Here is a 21,029-nt window from a genome sequence, read left to right on the forward strand (position 1 = left end):
GACGCTTCGCCTCAGCTTATACCTCATCGGGCTGTGTAATGTGCCTCTTTAAATCATGATGAGATGTAACTGCTCGTAAACTTTTATGGTCACTGCTGCTAATGGAAGGTACATTTTGTGTACTTGAAATCAATATGTGTTTAGTGATCATGCACCGCAAGTACATTTAACTATGAATGGTGATGGGATGGGAATGGAGTCGTGTCTGTTCTTCTCCAGAACAGTGTCGGCATTGATTTAAGAGACTCCTCTACTATACCACTCCTGTATTACTCCCTATGTTACATACAGCATACTTTACTCACTACTTCTCTCAGTATGAAAAGAACGTGGGACTCTACAGAGATCTGTTCAGCCTCTCTGCTTGGAAGAAATCCTTTCAGTATAAATCAAACAGACAGACAAATAAAGTGTGGCTTTAGGTTTTGTATTTAATGCATCAATCGAGCCTGATTACTTTTTTTCAGACACCCCCCAAGAATAGTCATAAAGGGTTGAAGAATGTAGGGAGCTTTAGAAAGGAGCACCATGTCCCTCCTGCAGTCACTTTGGGTTAATTGGGTACAACAATATGTAGAAGTAAAAAGCTAAATTCTATGGTACAGGGATTATATCTCAAAATACCATGTTCTTACCGGGGGTCTCATTAGAGCCAAGAGTGCCCTTCTTGACTCTTTCATTTATCAGTTTTGTTGAGGAAAGGTTATCACAGGTCCTGTCCTTAGGTATGTAATTAGAACACACATATGATACAGCATGCATGGTTCCTCTTTATCAAGGCTGGTTTTCTAATTGCTTGACCATTGGCTAATGCACAGGAAATACATCTAGGAGCTAGTGGTGTTTTCGCTACTTTTACTTCTATAGCTTTACTTTTTGACCAAGTTAGTTCAACAAACTTGATATACTTACTTTCACCAGCATACATTTATAGGCTTGCTTTAGTGTATGTGTCACAGGCTGCCCCCACGTTTGCCAAGAGTTTGTAGGCTTAGGGACAGGTGGTATGTGGACACAGTTATCAAGTGTCTCTGAGAGAAGAGGGCAGCAATAGACAGCATTGGTCAGGTACAGGGCTGGCAGTGTCTTTGAGGAAAGTGGTCCCTAAAGACTGACCAGACAGCAGCTAATTTCACCACAGCTTCTGGGTCAGGAGGACTGCCATAATGCCTCTATAGATGGAAGTTAAAGTTTCTGAAGTGTTCATGTTCGGCCTTGCTCTTCTTATAGAAAACCTGAATTGTTTAATAACTCCTAGACAGAGATGTTCAACACTGTAATGTTGCAGGCTTGTGCTTTGACAAACTGGATATATCTGACTACCTAGACTGTCTGAATTGAGTGTCTCAGGTACTAATAGAATCTGTCAAGCTGAGGCATCAACTGAAATGAATTGTAGCACTTACTGTATGGCTAAAAAAACAAGAGCCATGGCACCATGCTATACAGTACATTCATTGGTGAATTCAGAGGGTGACTCACTTTAAACACATCAGCGACTGGCTGTCACTAATGGCTATCACTAAATGTTCTAGAAAATTCAAATTCAAATTCATAAAAATGTGAAGCAGGGGCTGTCCACCTCTGTTTGACACACAGCCTATCAGTAAAGTCACTTCACACCTTGATGAGCGGCCTGTAGAGCGTTTTCATTTGGTGCTTGTCAGCTTGGAGATTGAGTAATTGAGCCGCTGTCAACAAGGTTTACATGAACTATCTACAATGTATGGAATCTCCCAGTGTGGCACAAAAGATTCATGAGAGATGATGGTGTCTGGGAGTATGTTTCCTCCTGCCTGACCTGTCATGGCATGGTGAAATATGAAGAGAGGTGTAAGCACTTCCAATGTCAGTTTATGTAAACATTGATTCTGTACCCACAGAGCTCCATTGTCAAGGCAATTCTCATAGAAGTATCTTATTTCACATTCAGTGAAGTGCATCATACACACAGATAGCAGGTTCTTTCCCCATCAGGTATTCCCCTTCTTCAGGTTGTATTGAGATGACAGTGTCTTGGTTGTTCATACCAGGCTCATATTAAGGAAATTAATAACAGATTGCATGACTTTATCTAATCAATGACTGATCCAAACTCAGTCGACCCTGCAGCCCACCATGACATGGTTTGTCCATTGTCTCTCTAATATACTATGGTTGTAATACAGTATGCTGCCTGGCTGCCAGGCCATAGAGTTCCCCTGTCAGGGCATCAGTGGGATTTTCCACATGTGCTTCAATTCACTGTCTAACAAACAACCAGGGCTTCCAGTTCAGGTGGAACTGTTGTGGAACGCTTGTTTGAAAAGCCCAAAAATTAGTTCATGCTCCTCATTGTGGACACATTCAGTCAGTCTGACTAACTAGGTCACTCAGTGGAGGAGACGAACACCATGAAGTCATCACTAGGGCTGTTATGGTGACCGTATTACCGCCACAGCGGCGGCCACGAGTCATGACGGCAGTCAAATTCCACGTGACCGTTTAGTCATGGTAATTAGGCTTCTCCAAGCTCTGATGCTGCTTTGGTTATTAGTAGCCTACCAAACTTACTAACTGCCTAGTACTCAGCACTATATTGTCCCTCTAATCACTCTGACATCAATGCAAATGTAATCGAAAATCTAATCAAACACTTAATGACAGCCCATGAGCTCAAGTTGCGCGACATTTCTATAGGCTATGCAATTGCGTGAGAAAACAGAGTGATGGCCTCTATTAAAAAGAGGAGGATCCCATCAGCTTTCTATAGGCTAGGCCTACTATATTTATTTCTCAACTTTCCTAATATTAAGGAGTATAGCCTACCTGTCTGGCATGAAAATGAACCACGGGAAAGCGTGTTCCATTCGTTATTTAAGTGCATAGATGACATGTATTTTTCCCCTGCCCCTGCCCCTGTTTCGAGACTGGTGCATGATAATGGCCATTCTAAGTCAAAACAAATTTCACACATATATTATTTAGTGTATGTAAAGACAAGATTAAATCAAGAACGGTGTAGAGCCTAACTGGCATACATACTGTACGCAGTGCATGAGTTTCAAGTATGGGGAAGATAATTTTCACCATAGAAATTCAACTTTATAATAAAAGCATTTGCAGTCACATTTGCAGTCACTTTTGAGAATGGCGTTTTCCCGCTAATTGATTGCATTTTGGAACATTTGCGCTTATAGCCTACTGCCTTGTGTGCATTACTGCGCTTATAATGTGAAGAAATAGTTTATCAACATTTTAAGCTAAACGTTCTGATCTGTTGCGTCAGCCTAATTTTAATTTTTTTTATGCTAGTAGTTGTATTAATTTGGGATCTATCGCATCCCACAACTGTCCCAGACTATGTTTGGAATATTTATTTCTCACACAGAATAGAATCGGTCAACTTTTGTATTATGGGGGATAGTAGATTGACATAGGCTAGTGCTTTTTCTGTTCATTAGGCCTACTCATCTTGTTGGCTGAAGAAAAGGAAATGTGGACAGTTCTTCCAATATCTTCAATGTGCGAATTGGAATTGGATAAGGACACGCGCAGTTGTGTCCCCGATGTGTCCGTCTTCACTTGTAGCCTGTGAGAAAGACCCGATCATGTGATTGGCATTGGCTAATAAGAGTTGAGCTATCTGAGAGAGCCATGTGAGTGAGAGGTGCTTCAGAGCAAGCAGCCGGGAGAAGGGAATTATAATTATTATATTCAGCCCAAGGGCACAACGGCCACTGGCCTCAAAAGGCATGGATTTCTTAGGGGGCATTACGGCCACACAAAGGGGATGCCGCCGGGAAATTCGAGGCATTATCAAGTGCTTGTCAAATTGTGAATGAGAGAAATAACAAAGCAGAGCTCATGCCTTTCATGCAACTTTTTTCAAATCATCCTTAGTCGCATCATGCAGCCTTAGAATGTATTAAAAATACAAACGTTGGGCTATACGTTTTGATCACAACTAAAGTTGCATAAATAACTCTAAATTAAGCAAATAGGAAGACCTGTTTCTTTGTTAACCGCATGTGCACACTCCCTCAGAAATCTTTTGGAGAAAACATCCTTTCGATTTAATTCATACTATAAAATAATGCCACGGAATCCTAAGCAAATCTTGTCTGCTAAATGAACTAGTGTAGCCCACAGCCATATGGCATAGCCAGATCAGGGCCTAACATAAGGACAAAGAGTATGCTATTCTGTTCTTCTGAAGTAGACTACATTTTCTTCATATCCTGTTTCTTTAGACCTGTCTAAAATACATAATGGATTTATTGTGAAGGTGTAGGCTATGGATTTATTAGACTATTTAAAATGTAGATGTTCCAAAGGTCTGCATCAGTGGCTTGTAGTCTATGTGTGAAAGCCAGGAGATGCTAAATGTATTTATGTTAATTAACGGTCAATTACTGTGAGACCAGCAGTTATTTGCTTGACAATCACTGGCTGACAAAATGTCATGACCGCCACCGCCCTAGTCATAACTGACATCTCGGTCCCGTTATGTGGTCAGTTTGGTGTCTCTTTCGTTGCTATAGGGATTCACAGCTTTCTGGAAACCAGTCAATACCTGACCCTGCTAATCCAATTATTGAAGTGGATCTCTTTGGGGGCAGAGGTGTTTAATTACTGGCTTTCACAGTGTTCAGGCTGGCTCATCCTGTCCTTCACATCTGCCAGGGAATTGAAAATGAAAGTGTTTCTCAGACGTAACCCTAGACTACAGGAGAGTGAATACACACCTATTCCATGATCTTATAGAGAGTCATATCACTCATCACAGGAGACTACGATCAACAGGCATATTAAATTACATTTGTGTGTGTGTGTGTGTGTGTGTTTGTGGGTACAAGTTGAAGTCTCTGTGTAGCTACAGGAATCTGCCGTGGGCTATTTTGACACTCCATCCATCATTCTTAAAAGCTGACATCAACCTAAGGGTAGGAAACCAGTTGTAATTTAAAGACCAGTGAAAATACCTTTCGGGAGAAACAGTACATTTCTGATGCCCAACCATAAAGAAATCCACTTTGATTTAATGACTGATGAGAGGCCTCCTCCCACCCAGCATCAATCACGTGGAGACAGTCCATGAGGTGACCTCTGCATTTTACTGCTGAATTATGAACGTTTCACCAGTCATTAAAGAAGGGATTCTTTACATAAATCATCTTCATAGCGATCAGAGGTCAACGCTTATGTAAATTGCAGAGCATGATTGAAGAGAGTTTGATCAGCTGCTTGATTAGTTGAACATTAATAAATGAAGGGTGGTGCATAATTTTCCTCATTATGCTCACTCTCGGGTCAGGGCTCTATCATATCAAATCAGAGCTGTTTACATGAAGTGTCTGATTGATATTGAATAGGCCTTTGTCCCCATCTGTTCCTTCACTCTCCTATATCCTGGTATTAGACCTGTGGTGTGGCTGGATTGAATGGGGTGATATTTGCACACAGAGGATCTTGGAAGCTTTGGGGCCTTCAAGCGTGACATTCACTGTTGGCAATGATTAATTGTGCACTGGGTGGGTGTAAACAGCGGTGTTTAATACAACGCTGTGGTTTTGGGAGAACACTGTCGCCGGGCCAATCAATAGCTGCTAGTTTCTGTCTACGGTCCTAATTTACCATGTGATTTATCACCAAGTATTTTGGGGAGCCAGTGACGTAGGATGCCACCCCCGCCTGATGGAAGTTGTGATCTCCACATTGTCTGTAGGTTGGTAATCTCGTTCCCAGATACTCCTGCCCAAATGTGCGTAGAGTCTGGTGGACCAGCGTGTCAAACTTGGCCTTCGTTAGTCAAAACATAGAGCTGGGAGAAACTCCCGGTGCATTGGCTTAATCTAACTAATCTACCAACCAATCATCTCCCACAACACCTTCCCCCTAACCCTCCCCCGTACGCTAGTACACCACAAACACAGAGCACTACAAGCACACCACACCACAAGCGCGTGTGATTCGCTAAAATGAAATTATGACAAATACTTGGCCATAGAATCACTCCCATAGGATTCTATGGTCACTCCCACTAAGGCCAACATTGAGTGGTTGATATCCCAGGCTTATATGCGCTGTGCGCAATAGCCTGGGTATGAGGTTAGTAGGTTGGTAACACAGCATCTGCTAACGTCACGTCTGTGAGTGCTGTAATTTCAGCAGGCTTTTGCTCAGTCACACTCCACAGTGTGAGGGAAGAGAAGTTAGCTAGTGAGAAGTGCTGGCACCCACCAGGAGTGAAAAGCTGCATCAGATAAGACCTCCTGCTGGGAGAGTCTGCAGCGCCCGCTCCATCTGTTCTCCCTTCTCGCCACGTCTTATATTTAACTTTCCTTCACTCTTCCCACCCCTCCCCCTCCTCTCCTCTCCTCCCTCTTTCCTCCTCTCCTGCAGGGTACCACCACAGCCTGCCGTCCTCGCCGTACTCCTCCGGGTCCGAAGGTCAAAGGTTACCTCCATCCGGAACGTTGTCATCAGAGTTCCTGAACCATGGTGTGCCGGTGAAGATCCTGTTGCTGGTGTGCAATGCCGCCTGGAATGCCCAGCAGGCTGTCAGGTTAGTTGACTGTTTCAAACACACTCTGGTGTTGTTCACGTCTTCAAACTGTCACTCAGAAGTGAAAGAGAAAGTTACAGTTACAACATAAGGTCATGAGTAATTTCTAACTCGTTATTGAAAATATAGACTTTTCATTCGACTTTGGGCCAGCAGTAAAGCACCTCACGACTTTAATGTCGATGGGGGAAATATGCAGCACAGAAAGGCCTCTACTATCTCATGTGACGGTTGAATGAGTCACGGTCAATGAGTCACAGCCTCTGAGAGTTTCTTGTCAATCTCATTGCGAGGCAAGTCTCCAACTGAATGGTTGTGAAGTTTGTCATCTGACACGATGGAGTAATCCATCAGACATCCAGCCCAACATCGGTGGAGGGATCAATACTCGCTCAGGAGACCTCACAGAGTCGGCCATGAGAAATCCAATTCCAGTGTTCTCCCATGCTTCAACATTGCTGATTAACCCTCCCACTGGGCACACACTGGTGTCAGATGTCAAACTTTACAACCAATCAACGTTGTTTCAACGTAATTTGTCAACGTATTGTTACGTGGAATCAACGTGGAAAATACATTAGATTTGAAAAAAAGTAATCAACCAGTACTGTTTTCATCTAATTTCAACCAGCGTTGTAAACATGCAATATGTGGGTAAAACTTCAACTTAAAAGGAAAGGTTCACCCATTTTGAATGTTATATTGTTTTTGTGCATCTCTGAGTGATGTTCTATCAATTCCCTGGGTCATTTCATGTTTTCATGTGTATCTGGGTTATTGGCGTTCAAGCTGGCAGAAATCCGGCCGGTATGACCTGGCACTGTGATAAAGTCGCTCACTACACTGGAAGTTAATAGGAATAGGACTTTTAGATTGTGAAAACGTCTATCATACATTTCAATACTGGCCGATGTCATAACACGGGAGGATATCTTCTCTGCAATATTCCTACCTGGAGAAATGTTTTATTTAACAAAGGGTCTAGCACATTTTTCCTATTTGTCTGCCTCTTTAATCCAGGGTGCATTGCATGGTGCCGTTGCCAGAGATATTAAAGAAAACAGATAGAAATCCAATGAATGAAGGAACGTATAACGCCCCACCCAGTAGACTGTCGACCAATCGCGTTCACTTTGTCATGCTGTGTCACCCAGTTGCTAAGCTAATCATCACGCAATCCCTTCTCAAAGTCAGTGTATATGTCGAGAAACGTGCCTATTTTCATCTAAAGTACAGTACCAGTCAAAAGTTTGGACACACCTACTCATTCAAGGGTTTTTCTATTTTTCTTACTATTTTCTACATTGTAGAATAATAGTGAATACATCAAAACTATGAAATTACACATATGGAATCATGGAGTAACCAAAAAAGTGTTAAACAAATAAAAAAATATTTCTTCAAAGTAGCCACACTTTGCCTTGATGACAGCTTTGCACACTCTTTGAAAATCACCAACATCTGTAATTTTAGTCCCGTCCGAATCTGCCATGTCAGTAATTTTTACTTGGCAGGAAGGTTATCCAGCCCTAAAAACCTACAGTTTTTCGGCAAACTCCAAGGTCCTCTGATAATACTTATCCCGTGCGTATCGTCATCCCTGTGTTTTGTGGGATATTACAGAGTTTAACAGGTGCTGCACCCATTTTGGGTAAGAACATGGGAACAAATTTATGCTTAAAACAATGTGCTATGCACGTAGCCTACAGATGAATTATCTGTTTTGTCATATCAACTTTCCTAGTGCCATACTTCTCTTTTAAAAGATGAAGTGGACAATATTCTGCCAATTAATTGATAAATTGCCAAATATGTCAGGTAATTAAATGTCTGCATAGGTTACAGTTCATGGTTCTTATTGATATGCATTATTATTTTGACTTTCACCGAACTCAAGGCCATTAGGCCAATATTAGGCTATCCCTAAACATTTGAAATATCTTCACTCCTAGAAGAGCCTCCAGGCTTTTGTCATAACGGTCAATTGTGAATGAGGGAAAAAAAGTATTACAGGGGCAGTTTGGTAAAACTAATCCCGTCCGAATCGTCCACTGGAAAAACGGACTTGCTGGGGTAATTTATTACATAACCAACATTCTATAGTAATACTAGTCCCGTGCAAATAGGGCTATAGACTGACCAGGTGAAAGCTATGATCCCTTATTGATGTCACCTGTTAAATCCACTTCAAATCAGTGTAAATGAAGGGGAAGAGACAGGTTAAAGAATGATCTTTAAGCCTTGAGACAATTGAGACATGGATTGTGTATGTGTGCCATTCAGAGGGTGAATAGGCAAGACAAAGGATTTAAGTGCCTTTCAACAGGGTATGGTAGTAGGTGCCAGGTGCACTGGTTTGAGTGTTTCAAGAACTGCAATGCTGCTGGGTTTTTCACCCTCAACAGTTTCCCGTGTGTATCAAGAATGGTCCACACAACTGTGGGAAGCATTGGCGTCAACATGGGCCAGCCTCCCCGTGGAACGCTTTCGACACCTTGTGGAGTCTATGCTCTGACGAATTGAGGCTGTTCTGGGGGCAAAAGGAGGTGAAACTCAATATTAGGAAGGTGTTCCTAATGTTTTGTACACTTGGGCAGTTTAATTTATGTTGAATTTCATATATTTGATTAGACATACAGTGGGGAAAAAAAGTATTTAGTCAGCCACCAATTGTGCAAGTTCTCCCACTTAAAAAGATGAGAGAGGCCTGTAATTTTCATCATAGGTACACGTCAACTATGACAGACAAAATGAGAAAAAAAATCCAGAAAATCACATTGTAGGATTTTTTATGAATTTATTGGCATATGATGGTGGAAAATAAGTATTTGGTCAATAACAAAAGTTTCTCAATACTTTGTTATATACCCTTTGTTGGCAATGACACAGGTCAAACGTTTTCTGTAAGTCTTCACAAGGTTTTCACACACTGTTGCTGGTATTTTGGCCCATTCCTCCATGCAGATCTCCTCTAGAGCAGTGATGTTTTGGGGCTGTCGCTGGGCAACACAGACTTTCAACTCCCTCCAAAGATTTTCTATGGGGTTGAGATCTGGAGACTGGCTAGGCCACTCCAGGACCTTGAAATGCTTCTTACGAAGCCACTCCTTCGTTGCCCGGGCGGTGTGTTTGGGATCATTGTCATGCTGAAAGACCCAGCCACGTTTCATCTTCAATGCCCTTGCTGATGGAAGGAGGATTTCACTCAAAATCTCACGATACATGGCCCCATTCATTCTTTCCTTTACACGGATTAGTCGTCCTGGTCCCTTTGCAGAAAAACAGCCCCAAAGCATGATGTTTCCAACCCCATGCTTCACAGTAGGTATGGTGTTCTTTGGATGCAACTCAGCATTCTTTGTCCTCCAAACATGACGAGTTGAGTTTTTACCCAAAAGTTATATTTTGGTTTCATCTGACCGTATGACATTCTCCCAATCCTCTTCTGGATCATCCAAATGCACTTCAGACGGGCCTGGACATGTACTGGCTTAAGCAGGGGGACACGTCTCGCACTGCAGGATTTGAGTCCCTGGCGGCGTAGTGTGTTACTGATGGTAGGCTTTGTTACTTTGGTCCCAGCTCTCTGCAGGTCATTCACTAGGTCCCCCCGTGTGGTTCTGGGATTTTTGCTCACCGTTCTTGTGATCATTTTGACGCCACGGGGTGAGATCTTGCGTGGAGCCCCAGATCGAGGGAGATTATCAGTGGTCTTGTATGTCTTCCATTTCCTAATAATTGCTCCCACAGTTGATTTCTTCAAACCAAGCTGCTTACCTATTGCAGATTCAGTCTTCCCAGCCTGGTGCAGGTCTACAATTTTGTTTTTGGTGTCCTTTGACAGCTCTTTGGTCTTGGCCATTGTGGAGTTTGGAGTGTGACTGTTTGAGGTTGTGGACAGGTGTCTTTTATACTGATAACAAGTTCAAACAGGTGCCATTAATACAGGTAACGAGTGGAGGACAGAGGAGCCTCTTAAAGAAGAAGTTACATGTCTGTGAGAGCCAGAAATCTTGCTTGTTTGTAGGTGACCAAATACTTATTTTCCACCATAATTTGCAAATAAATTCATTAAAAATCCTACAATGGGATTTTCTGGATTTTTTTTTCTCAATTTGTCTGTCATAGTTGACGTGTACCTATGATGAAAATTACAGGCCTCTCTCATCTTTTTAAGTGGGAGAACTTGCACAATTGGTGGCTGACTAAATACTTTTTTTCCCCACTGTAGTTTATTTGACCTTGTTTCAATGTTGATAGTAAAATAGTATGTTTGAATCAACGTCATTGTTTCAACGTCATGCTATCAACCTAAATAAAGAGGTATATTGAAAAGAAATGTGATGCCACAGTCCAACAATTCGTGCCTGAACATTGACTCCTACTTGTATATGAGGGCTGATTTAGTCATATTCTTCAACTTTGATTTTTGGTGGAGATGGAGATGTGAATCCAACATTTGAATAACAAAAACATTTGAAATCAACCGTCCTTCATATACAAGACAATATCCAAAGGTAAAAGTGTATTATTAATATCATGAATTTGGCATCCTATTTACAGGGCTAATGGTAACTACTTCTAAACTTCCAAAGATCCAATCAACCATGGATAAATGATAGTATACCTTTGTTGGGCAAATCAGATGTCAATGTAGCCTACATAAACCCAACCTCACTCCAAATTTACTTTCACATACAGCTTGTGTAAGAAAAGTTAGAATAGTTGAAAGTAACTCCTCTATGTTATTTAGGTAGTCTACATAAATGAGTATGAAAGCTGATCAGTGGCGATTTTAGCATGTAAATCTTGGTGGGGCAAAAAAATAAAGGAAGTGGGATGCATGCCTGCAAAGCCACTACACAACACAACACTAAACAATACATTAATTGCACTATAACGGTAACAAACGGTGCCCACAAACTGTTAGGGCAACATAAAGCTGTCCCAACATCTTACCACTGCTACACCTGGCCATCAGCGGAGCCTTGTCTGGCAGCGAAACAGTTCATTCAGGCTCATTTACTGCCTTAAAAAAAACATAGCTGATATGGCTGACTTGCTTAAACAAATGTGGTTTCTACTGACAATTGAGATGTACAAACTATGGCAAAAGGGGACGACGAGCGGATAAGAGGCAATCTGTAACTTCGATTAAGACATTAATGAGCGAGCTAGGACGGACGTAGTCAGTATAACTATTTGTTTAGAAATGTACATAGACATAATTCAGAACATGGGCCGTTCTTACAGTATTCTCCCTGTACACCAAGTCAGAACCGTAGGATAAATAAAGGGGGCATATAAGCACACAATGAAAGCGCTTACAATATTCAATGATTACATTTCTCTAAAACAGGTTATAGGCTACATGTGCACGACCAAGTCAGAACAGTAGGCGAAATTAAGAGAGGTAAATAGACCAAATTATTAGGGTGAGGCACATGGGCTACTAACATCTTACTACACAACATACACTTAGTATTACTTTCTTAGCTACAGTATACATATCTCCCTGGCATATTACATAATTTATGCAGCAGCATACAATTGATTTTTGGACTCACCTTGTTGTGCTGTGCTCACTTGAACAGGAAGGTGGCGCGGCGGTCCTTCATGGGCAAATGTTGTCATCAAAGAAAGAGAAAGAGGCCGGATTTAAAATTCCGAGTTGGATGACCGTTCAAAAACGTATTGTCCCAGTCGGAGCTCATTTATTCCTGACTTCCCAGTTGTCTTGAACTCACTGAAGTCAAGTTTTCACAGTTTTGAGTTAACAGTTGTTTTGAGCGTGGCACAAATCATGCTTCACTGACAGCATGGCCAATGTTGAATGTTTATCATTTTAAGCTTGGAAAAGAGCCCCTTAATCCCAGATTTGGGACCACATAGCCACTCCACTGAATAACAGGCTAGTGATTGCTTTGCAATGCTTGCAGTTAGCCACTGTCACCGATTCCTTCCAAACCACTCATTGTTGAATTTGCGATTTCCAACTTGTTGTGTAATGTTTGGCCGATGAGCACCGATTCGTTTTATCTATAATTTCTCTTCATTATTTATCTTCATATGACAAGGTTTAAAAAGGATTTGCCAGTAGATTGTCGACCTGATTCATGATGATGACTGCTACCTAAGATTTTGAAAGTATAATGTTGACATGATCAGTCCAATCAAAGCTAATGATTTGACGTCATTTTATCTGTGGCCAATGACCTTGATCCTTCTTGGATGGGCACTTCTAATGTAACTCTATGGCAGCACCCAAGGGGCTTGAATTTTCTAGCTCTACCCTTAGACTTGGCGGTGACATAGTGTCCCCATGAATGACAGAACACTGAGCCAATCACGGTGCAATGCTCCGTATTTTCTGCTGGCTTGCCCCACCACCATTTGTTTGGCAAAAAATGTGGGGCTCTGCCCCACCTGCCCTGAATGACGGGTCGCCACTAAAGCTGATCAATGTCTTAATTTGTTGACATGATAGCTCAGCTGAAAAGAACACAGATTGCTTCCAAAGCTTAGCAGGGTACATAGAGGTAGGTATCTGGATGGTGGACTTGATCTCACTGATGTTGAAACAATATCAAATAAAGTGTCTAATCAGATCTAAAATTCAACATCATTTTCAACGCAATTTCAATGTATACATAGTTCTGATGTTTATGTTCAAATTAGATTGATGTAACAACCTGTTAGTCAGGTTAAGTCAATGTATTTAAGTTGAAGTCTTACCCTAATTTCAATGTTTAACGCTGGTTGAAATTAGATGACAACAGTACCGGTTGATTACTTTTTTCAAATCCAATGTATTTTCCATGTTTATTCCACGTCACAACACGTTGACAAATTACGTTGAAACAATGTTGATTCAACCAGTGTGTGCCAAGTGGGCTCAGACCGGTCTCTGTCTCATCAGGTGAAGGGTGAAGATATTTGTGTGCAGAGAAAATGACATGTGGATTGCACTCTTTGTCTTTCTCTTATTGTCCTACAGGGAATAGGTTTGCAGGTACATTCCTCTAACCAGCACAGTGTGACATTTCCATTTCAGTGTCATTGCTTTGTTTAACCGTCAACTACAAAGTGAGTGAATACATTTTTGAAGACCTTCTTGATCTCAATCCGCCAATGTCACACTTCCGCATCTGCGATGAAAGGTATCAGCGCTAGAGCGAAAATCGGTCTTCTCACAAAATCGTCTGTATCGTCCGAACGAAACAAGACTCTCACGAACTCGATGGTGTTCTCCGTTTTGCTCTACGACACCTACACCAGTCTTGGAAGTCATCTGAAGTCGGTACAGCCGATTTGCCAACGTCTGTCTGTAGCGTCCGAGCAGTTTGGTGGGCTACACACATATGAACCCTCTGTGGAAAGGTGAGACTCTCACAAACACGTACATGTCAGTTGTTCTGCTCTAGGATGCCCACAACAAGAGTCGGCTGAAGGTCTCCCGGTACCAGTTGAAAAAATTAATGGAAGTACAGTATATATGGAGACTGTTTAGTGCCAAAAATAAGGGGTTAAATACCTCTCTCAGTTATAGGACAGGCACTTCTGAACAAACTTCCTTTGGAAACATTTTTGGGACTATCTGTTGTTCCAAGTAGTGAATCTGTTATTCAATGCGTTTGAATGGGCTAATAGCAGTAAGGCCAAATAAAATTCTAAATCAAACAGCAAAATTATCCTTGGTATGACCTTCTTAAAACAATTCCAAATAATTTAGTAGAAGAGCTAAGAGCTTGCTGTCTAATCCATATAATCTCTGGACATGGAATGCTTTAGATGTGATTGATAGACATTATAGTCTGAAATCTAGCCCTGTTTGTAGAAGGCCACCTCACCCATATTGATTTTAGGAATTTTGCACTTTTATAAATGTCTTGCTTAGATGTTTAATTCCTAGTGATCCCATCATTATGCACAGTGCAGAACAGGACAAACAAATCATAACCTGACCCATATTTATGCTGAGTCTTATTTCCATGCAGACAGACTGCCTGTTGAGAAGAGAGATGCGGTGCGGATCAGTTTGAATTCTGACACAGTTCATAGTCTCCAACGCATGATCTTATCACAAGTCTCTTTTAGGGAGATAATACATTGTAATAATGTGTCAGATGTTTTTTGGATCAAATAACTCTCATTTGTTTTGGTCTGACAGATGAAAATAAATCTGACTCTGCCATAAGCGTGAAATTATTATTAAGAGATATGAGCTCTGCATTATTTTTGCAATTTATTCCAAAGACTGCCCAGCTAGAAAATGTGGTTCTTTGGAAGTTGTGGGTTAGTGAACGTATGTTTTTGTTTTCACATTGGTTGTGGGAACAAAGCCATACGTTTCCTGACTGGTAAAAATGAATGTTTTTTAAATGTTCTGAGAACAGAAGTGAACATTTCGCCTGTTCTGGGAATGTTTATTTTTAGATTACAGGGAGGTTCTGAGAAAGTTTTACTCTGGTTCCTTGAAAGTTTTCCTGGGAGGTTGTATTAACACTCTAAAAACAGAGATGATATGTTATTTTGAGGTTTTTGAATAACTTCCTTAAAACTTTCAATGAATGTTTCAATAAGACTTTGAATAACACTTCTAGCTTATTTTGGGTCAACTTTTTTTAAACTCCAAGCACAGATAGGACACATGGAAATGCATTTCCTTAGGCATTAATCATACAAACACATACATTTTTGTATTGTGACAAGGCATCAGTGAGATTCAAACCTATACTGAACAAAAAAATAAACGCAACATGCAACAATTTCAACGATTTTACTGAGTTACAGTTCCTATAAGGAAATCAGTCAATTGAAATAAATAAATTAGGAACTAATCTATGGATTTCACATGACTGGGCATAGGCCCACCCACTTGGGAGCCAGACCTACCCACTGGGGAGCCAGGCCCAGCCAATCAGAATGAATTTTTCACCACAAAAGGGGTTTATTACAGACAGAAATACTCCTCAGTTTCATCAGCTGTCCAAGTGGCTGGTCTCAGACGATCCCACAGGTGAAGAAGCTGGATGTGGAGGTCCTGGGATGGTGTGGTTACACGTGGTGTGCGATTGTGAGGCTGGTTGGACATACTGCCAAATTCTCTAAAACGACGCTTATGGTAGAGAAATTAACATTCAATTCTCTGGCAACAGCTCTGATGGACATTCCTGCAGTCAGCATGCCAATTGCACGCTCCCTCAAAGCTTGAGATATATGTGGCATTGTGTTGTGTGTCAAAACTGAACATTTTAGAGTGGCCTTTAATTTTCCCCAGCACAAGGTGCACCTTTGTAATGATCATGCTGTTTAATCAGCTTCTTGATATACCACACCTGTCAGGTGGATGCATTATCTTGACAAAGGAGAAATGTTCACTAACAGGGATGTAAACAAATTTGTGCACATAATTTGAGAGAACTAAGCTTGTTGTGCATATGGAAAAATTCTGGGGTCTTTTATTTCAGCTCATGAAACATGGGACCAACACTTTACATGTTGTGTTTATATTTTTGTTCAGTATATAATCTTCAGTTCTCTATCATTGGAATTAGTCCACTGCCCCACCATGATGGAGCTAGCATGCCATGTTTTTTTTACACTTACAAAATGAAAGCTGTTCATTTTAGTCTATTCAAAACAGACCCCATTTCAAAGGAAACAAGCACTCATTATGATCAGGTGTGACCAATTAGTGGGCGCGGCCAACACACCTGAACACACTTAAGAAAATAGAGGATAGAGAGAGTTTTGTTGATGCTGAGAACAGAATGTATATGTTCTTAAATAACTGAACATTACTAAAGTTTTCTTGTGGTTTTTATGCAAAGTTTTCGTAACCCTCCCTCTACAAAATGTGAGAACATGACTTTAAATAGAACCATGAGGAAACGTTATGCTAAAGTATGAAATTCCCACAGAAGAACATTGTTTCTTAACGTCCTTGGAACAATTTGAGAACATGACTTTAGATCGAACCATGACGAAACGTTATGTTGAAGTACCGAAATTCCCACAGAAGAACTTTGTTTAATAACGTTCTCTGAACTATTTGAGAACATTCCCAATGTCAAACCAGTTGGACAATGTTCCTAGAACATTACCAAAATTGAAATTAAATGTAACCCTGTTTGAACTTTTAGGAAACATTCTGTTCAAGTAATGAAATAGCAAGGAAATAACGTTTTTTTGTCAGGTTCCTTAAATGTGCTGAGAATGTTCCAAAGCCAAGCAACTATCCTGCACCTTTCCCAGAAAGTTGTGGGAAGGTTGTATGCAAAATAACCATAGGACAACCACGCTCTCACCAAGCTCTAAGAAACATATGGTTCTCAGAACGTTATGTGCTAGCTGGGTGGGGTCTGTTTTAGGCTCTTGTCCTGAGATGAACCCAAATCATTCCGTTTTGACCTGTGTAGTCCTTATCATTTATGCACCCTGTTAAAGCTGTGTGTGAGACTCTTAGTTAATCAGGGGTTAGTTATCATGACGATTAATTTCTTCAGAAAATATTTGTGAAATTGTCCTCTGAAAAAGTCTGTCTCAATGGAGCTAATTCTGTGTATTTCTGTAGTGTGTCTTTGGATTATTATCGCACCACTACCCCAGCCACGCTCAATTCTACTGCCTTGGTTTTGACATTGGCAGGCTTGGCCATGCACTAGTCCTCACAGCTGCCTTTGTTCTAGATGGATGATCCCACGCAAAACTAGCAGAGCGATCATCTGACAATCAACACTCACATCTTAAATCCATCAGTCTGAGTGATGCTCAACAGCAGCCCAGTAGACAATCTGTTCGTTGCTGTCTTCTCTGTGTACACTAAGAAAAATAAAGCACAACAATGCATCAGAGACAACTTATAAGACTGCAGTAGTAGCCCAATACTTTACAAGGCTACTGCTGAGACGGTGCCTCGGAGGCACCACAGACTTTGTGGGGATCATTGTGAGATGAACATTGACACGTCTGTAAGCCAATTTGACACACTTCCCATCTTGCATCATCCTCAGGTGAAGAGAGATGGGTAGTATTGTGTACCAGGGCCTGCCATAAAGAGAGGCCTTGACAAGACTATGGGCCGATGATCTGAACTGCATACCAAGTCCTGGAAATAAAGAAACAAACACCTCAAAGCACAGAACCTTAAAGGCTTTTTTCTACAATGATCCAAGTTCCTCCCATAAAAAAGGAATTGTTTTGGCTCTTGCTCCTCAGCAGTCTCCAATGTAATTAATTGTTTAATGCCAACCGAGCAACTTTCCTCCCCCCACCCTTAGATTTGTGTTGTCTCTCTTTATGTCCTGGTTGCTGCATCTGTTGCTCATAGCGACCATGGAATGTGGGTCGGCAATTACACTACAAACCGTGGAAAGTACAGTATGTTGAATGGAGGCCAATGACATTAAATGGTTACAATGATGAACAGTGTTTGCAATAATCCAACTTAATGTACCTTGAGTATCTCCATGGTTTCCATTAGTTAATGGGACATTTAATGGGACAACCCTTCATGAAACTATGATGAGTATTGAAAAAAAACAGAATCAATATTTTAATTTAAGACTCAGATGAGAAATACATTTTCATAGGGTTTGTGCATTTTCACTTTGACCTAATCAAGCTAAATGTTGTAGTGAAGGCCAGAGAAACTCTCATCGCGGAATATGTAAATGAAAATGTAATATTCGGCTTTGGAGCGTGTTACCTGCCAGATCGACGTACACAGGAAAAACTGAAATCTTAATTTGATGGATCGTTGAGATGCAACTTGATTAACCCTGTGACGAATCCTCACTGTGGTGTTATCTCTCAATTAGGTGTGTGAGCCTCAGCCTCTCCCAGTTAGAGATTAGGAGTTTATGACAGAGACGTGGCCTCAATCCGAGGTGCCGTTTAAAACCTCTTGAGGATAGGACTCTTCATCTCAATTTCCTCCTAAAATGACATACCCAAATCGAACTGCCTGTAGCTCAGGACCTGAATTAAGGATATGCATATTTTTGATACTATTTGAAAGGAAACACTTTTAAGTTTGTGGAGATGTGAAATTAATGTAGGAGAATATAACGCAATAGATCTGGTAAAAGATAAAACAAACAAAAGAACAAGCGTTTTCTATTTTTATTTTATCATCTTTGAAATGCAAAAGAAAGGCCATACATTGAGATAGGAAGCTGTGGATAATTTAGATGTTGTTGGCATGAGGGCAACAGTGTGTGTGCAAAGTTTCAGACTGATACATTCAAGAATGAGAGCGCTACATCATATTTTGTATGAAGTCTCCCAGGTGTCCCATCACTAGTTTGCCCAAATGTACCCAAGTGGCCGAATTGATACATTGATACATTTTCAAGTACATAACTATAGAGAACATACAAAAATACTATGATAATTTAAAAAAGTATAGTTTACATTTACATTTACATTTTAGTCATTTAGCAGACGCTCTTATCCAGAGCGACTTACAGGAGCAATTAGGGTTAAGTGCCTTGCTCAAGGGCACATTTACGTCATTTAGCAGACGCTCTTATCCAGAGCGACTCACAAATTGGTGCATTCACCCTATAGCCAGTGGGATAACCACTTTACAATTTTTTTGGGGGGGGGTAGAAGGATTACTTTATCCTATCCCAGGTATTCCTTAAAGAGGTGGGGTTTCAAATGTCTCCGGAAGGTGGTGAGTGACTCCGCTGTCCTGGCGTCGTGAGGGAGCTTGTTCCACCATTGGGGTGCCAGAGCAGCGAACAGTTTTGACTGGGCTGAGCGGGAACTATGCTTCCGCAGAGGAAGGGGAGCCAGCAGGCCAGAGGTGGATGAACGCAATGCCCTCGTTTGGGTGTAGGGACTGATCAGAGCCCGAAGAGCCCGAAGGTACAGAGGTGCCGTTCCCCTCACACACTCCCAGGAATGTCATACATGATGGATCATTAGCTTCCCTACATAAAAGGTACTAACCTTCACACCTCTAGATGGCCAGGCAGGGTTGGGTGTGGAGCCAGAAACAACAGAGGGGTCAGACTGGAGGAACCAGTTCCTACGTTTTAATGAGTGTGGGATGAAGGACTTGAATGTAGTCTCTTTGGAGTTTGCTCCCAGAGGTCATCTGACTCTCTACCACTATTGAGGATTTTTTTTAATTCAGTTAGAACTCAAGTTTACTATTACTTATTTTATTTAACCTTTATTTTAGAATGCCCTGCATCAATGCTTTTACAGATGAGCACTGCATCAATACATAAAATACACAACACATATCTATAAACATATATATTATATAGAGTATGGGGAACACAATCACTATAATGAAATGTGTGGACCAATAGGCAATAAGACACTCAAAAACCACAGCCATAGCATGTCATAGCCAACATACTGTAACACATGCAACTGCATTAGCATGAAAAGCAAAAATGTATTTTACTTACTGATCTAAAAGTATATTTTCCTTCCAAAAATCTTTCTTGCGCGCTGGAATCAAAACTCCTCATCCATTCGTTCTGGGTCACTCTCCCGGTCAATTTCTGCAGTCATTTCATCCAAATTTGTATACTTGGACTTCGATTTAGCTTATCCACTCTTAGTAGCCATGTTGTACTTTTTCCGTTTTGAGAAAAGTTTATAGAAGAAAGCAAACCGCTACGTAACGTAAACGTCCCTGCGTCCTGTTGATTTTCAATTGAGAATGAATCGTGTTACGCACAGCTCTAGCAAAACAGACGTTTGTCCTACAAAGGGCGACAACATACTCATGGAAAGCCCAGCTCATTGGCTATCTAGCTAGCTATGTTTCAAAACGATAGGTGGTCATTGGTCCAAGACACTGTCAATCAAGTGAACACTGCCTGTCTCATTGGTGCGTAATGATGGCTAACCTTCATGGGCTAATTGACGTGTTGTGTAGCCAATACGTAATATAGAATGATGAATGTTTGGTTGCCTTCTAGAGTGTCTGAGGATTGCACAGAAACCGAACTTGACCCGGTGAGACAAGGTTTAGCCGATTAGATTTCATAAATTGTTTTGTTGCAAGTTGAAAGAGTCGGAATTCATGCGAAACGCTGTATACAACATGGATCGTGTTAGGATATACACATTTATTTTATCAAACAAAACTACGCTACAGGATGACAAATCAGAGCAACATTACTGAATGTAAGTACATCATTTACCATCAGAGGTGAATGAATCAAACCAGTTGCCTTGATAAAAGTGTTTTGTTGTTGTGCACTATCCTCAAACAATAGCATGGTATTTTTTCACTGTAATAGCTACTGTAAATTGAACACTGCAGTTAGATTAACAATCATTTAAGCTTTCTGACGATATAAGATGTTTATGTCCCGGAAAGTTGGCTGTTGTTTACAACGCCATTCTAGTCAAATATCGCATATTGAGCAACAACTGTCCCGATTTCGGGACACTGATCCAGTAGAGGTTAATGAAGGCATCATGTGATCCTTCAGCTCTGATGGAGGGC

General features: G+C 41.0%; 1 protein-coding gene across 1 annotated transcript in view; it reads left to right on the forward strand.

The window, feature by feature from the left end:
• Positions 1-21,029, forward strand: part of LOC311101598 (ubiquitin carboxyl-terminal hydrolase 43-like) — a 92,617-nt gene that overhangs the window by 52,776 nt on the left and 18,812 nt on the right. Inside the window, exon 7 of the mRNA XM_084142728.1 lies at positions 6,385-6,547. Within this exon, the coding sequence (XP_083998854.1) occupies positions 6,385-6,547 (163 nt within the window). The remainder of the gene's footprint in view (positions 1-6,384; positions 6,548-21,029) is intronic.

The sequence above is a fragment of the Coregonus lavaretus genome, assembly GCF_964263955.1.
Source record: "Coregonus lavaretus genome assembly, chromosome: 2".
NCBI classification, from domain to species: Eukaryota; Metazoa; Chordata; class Actinopteri; order Salmoniformes; family Salmonidae; genus Coregonus; species Coregonus lavaretus.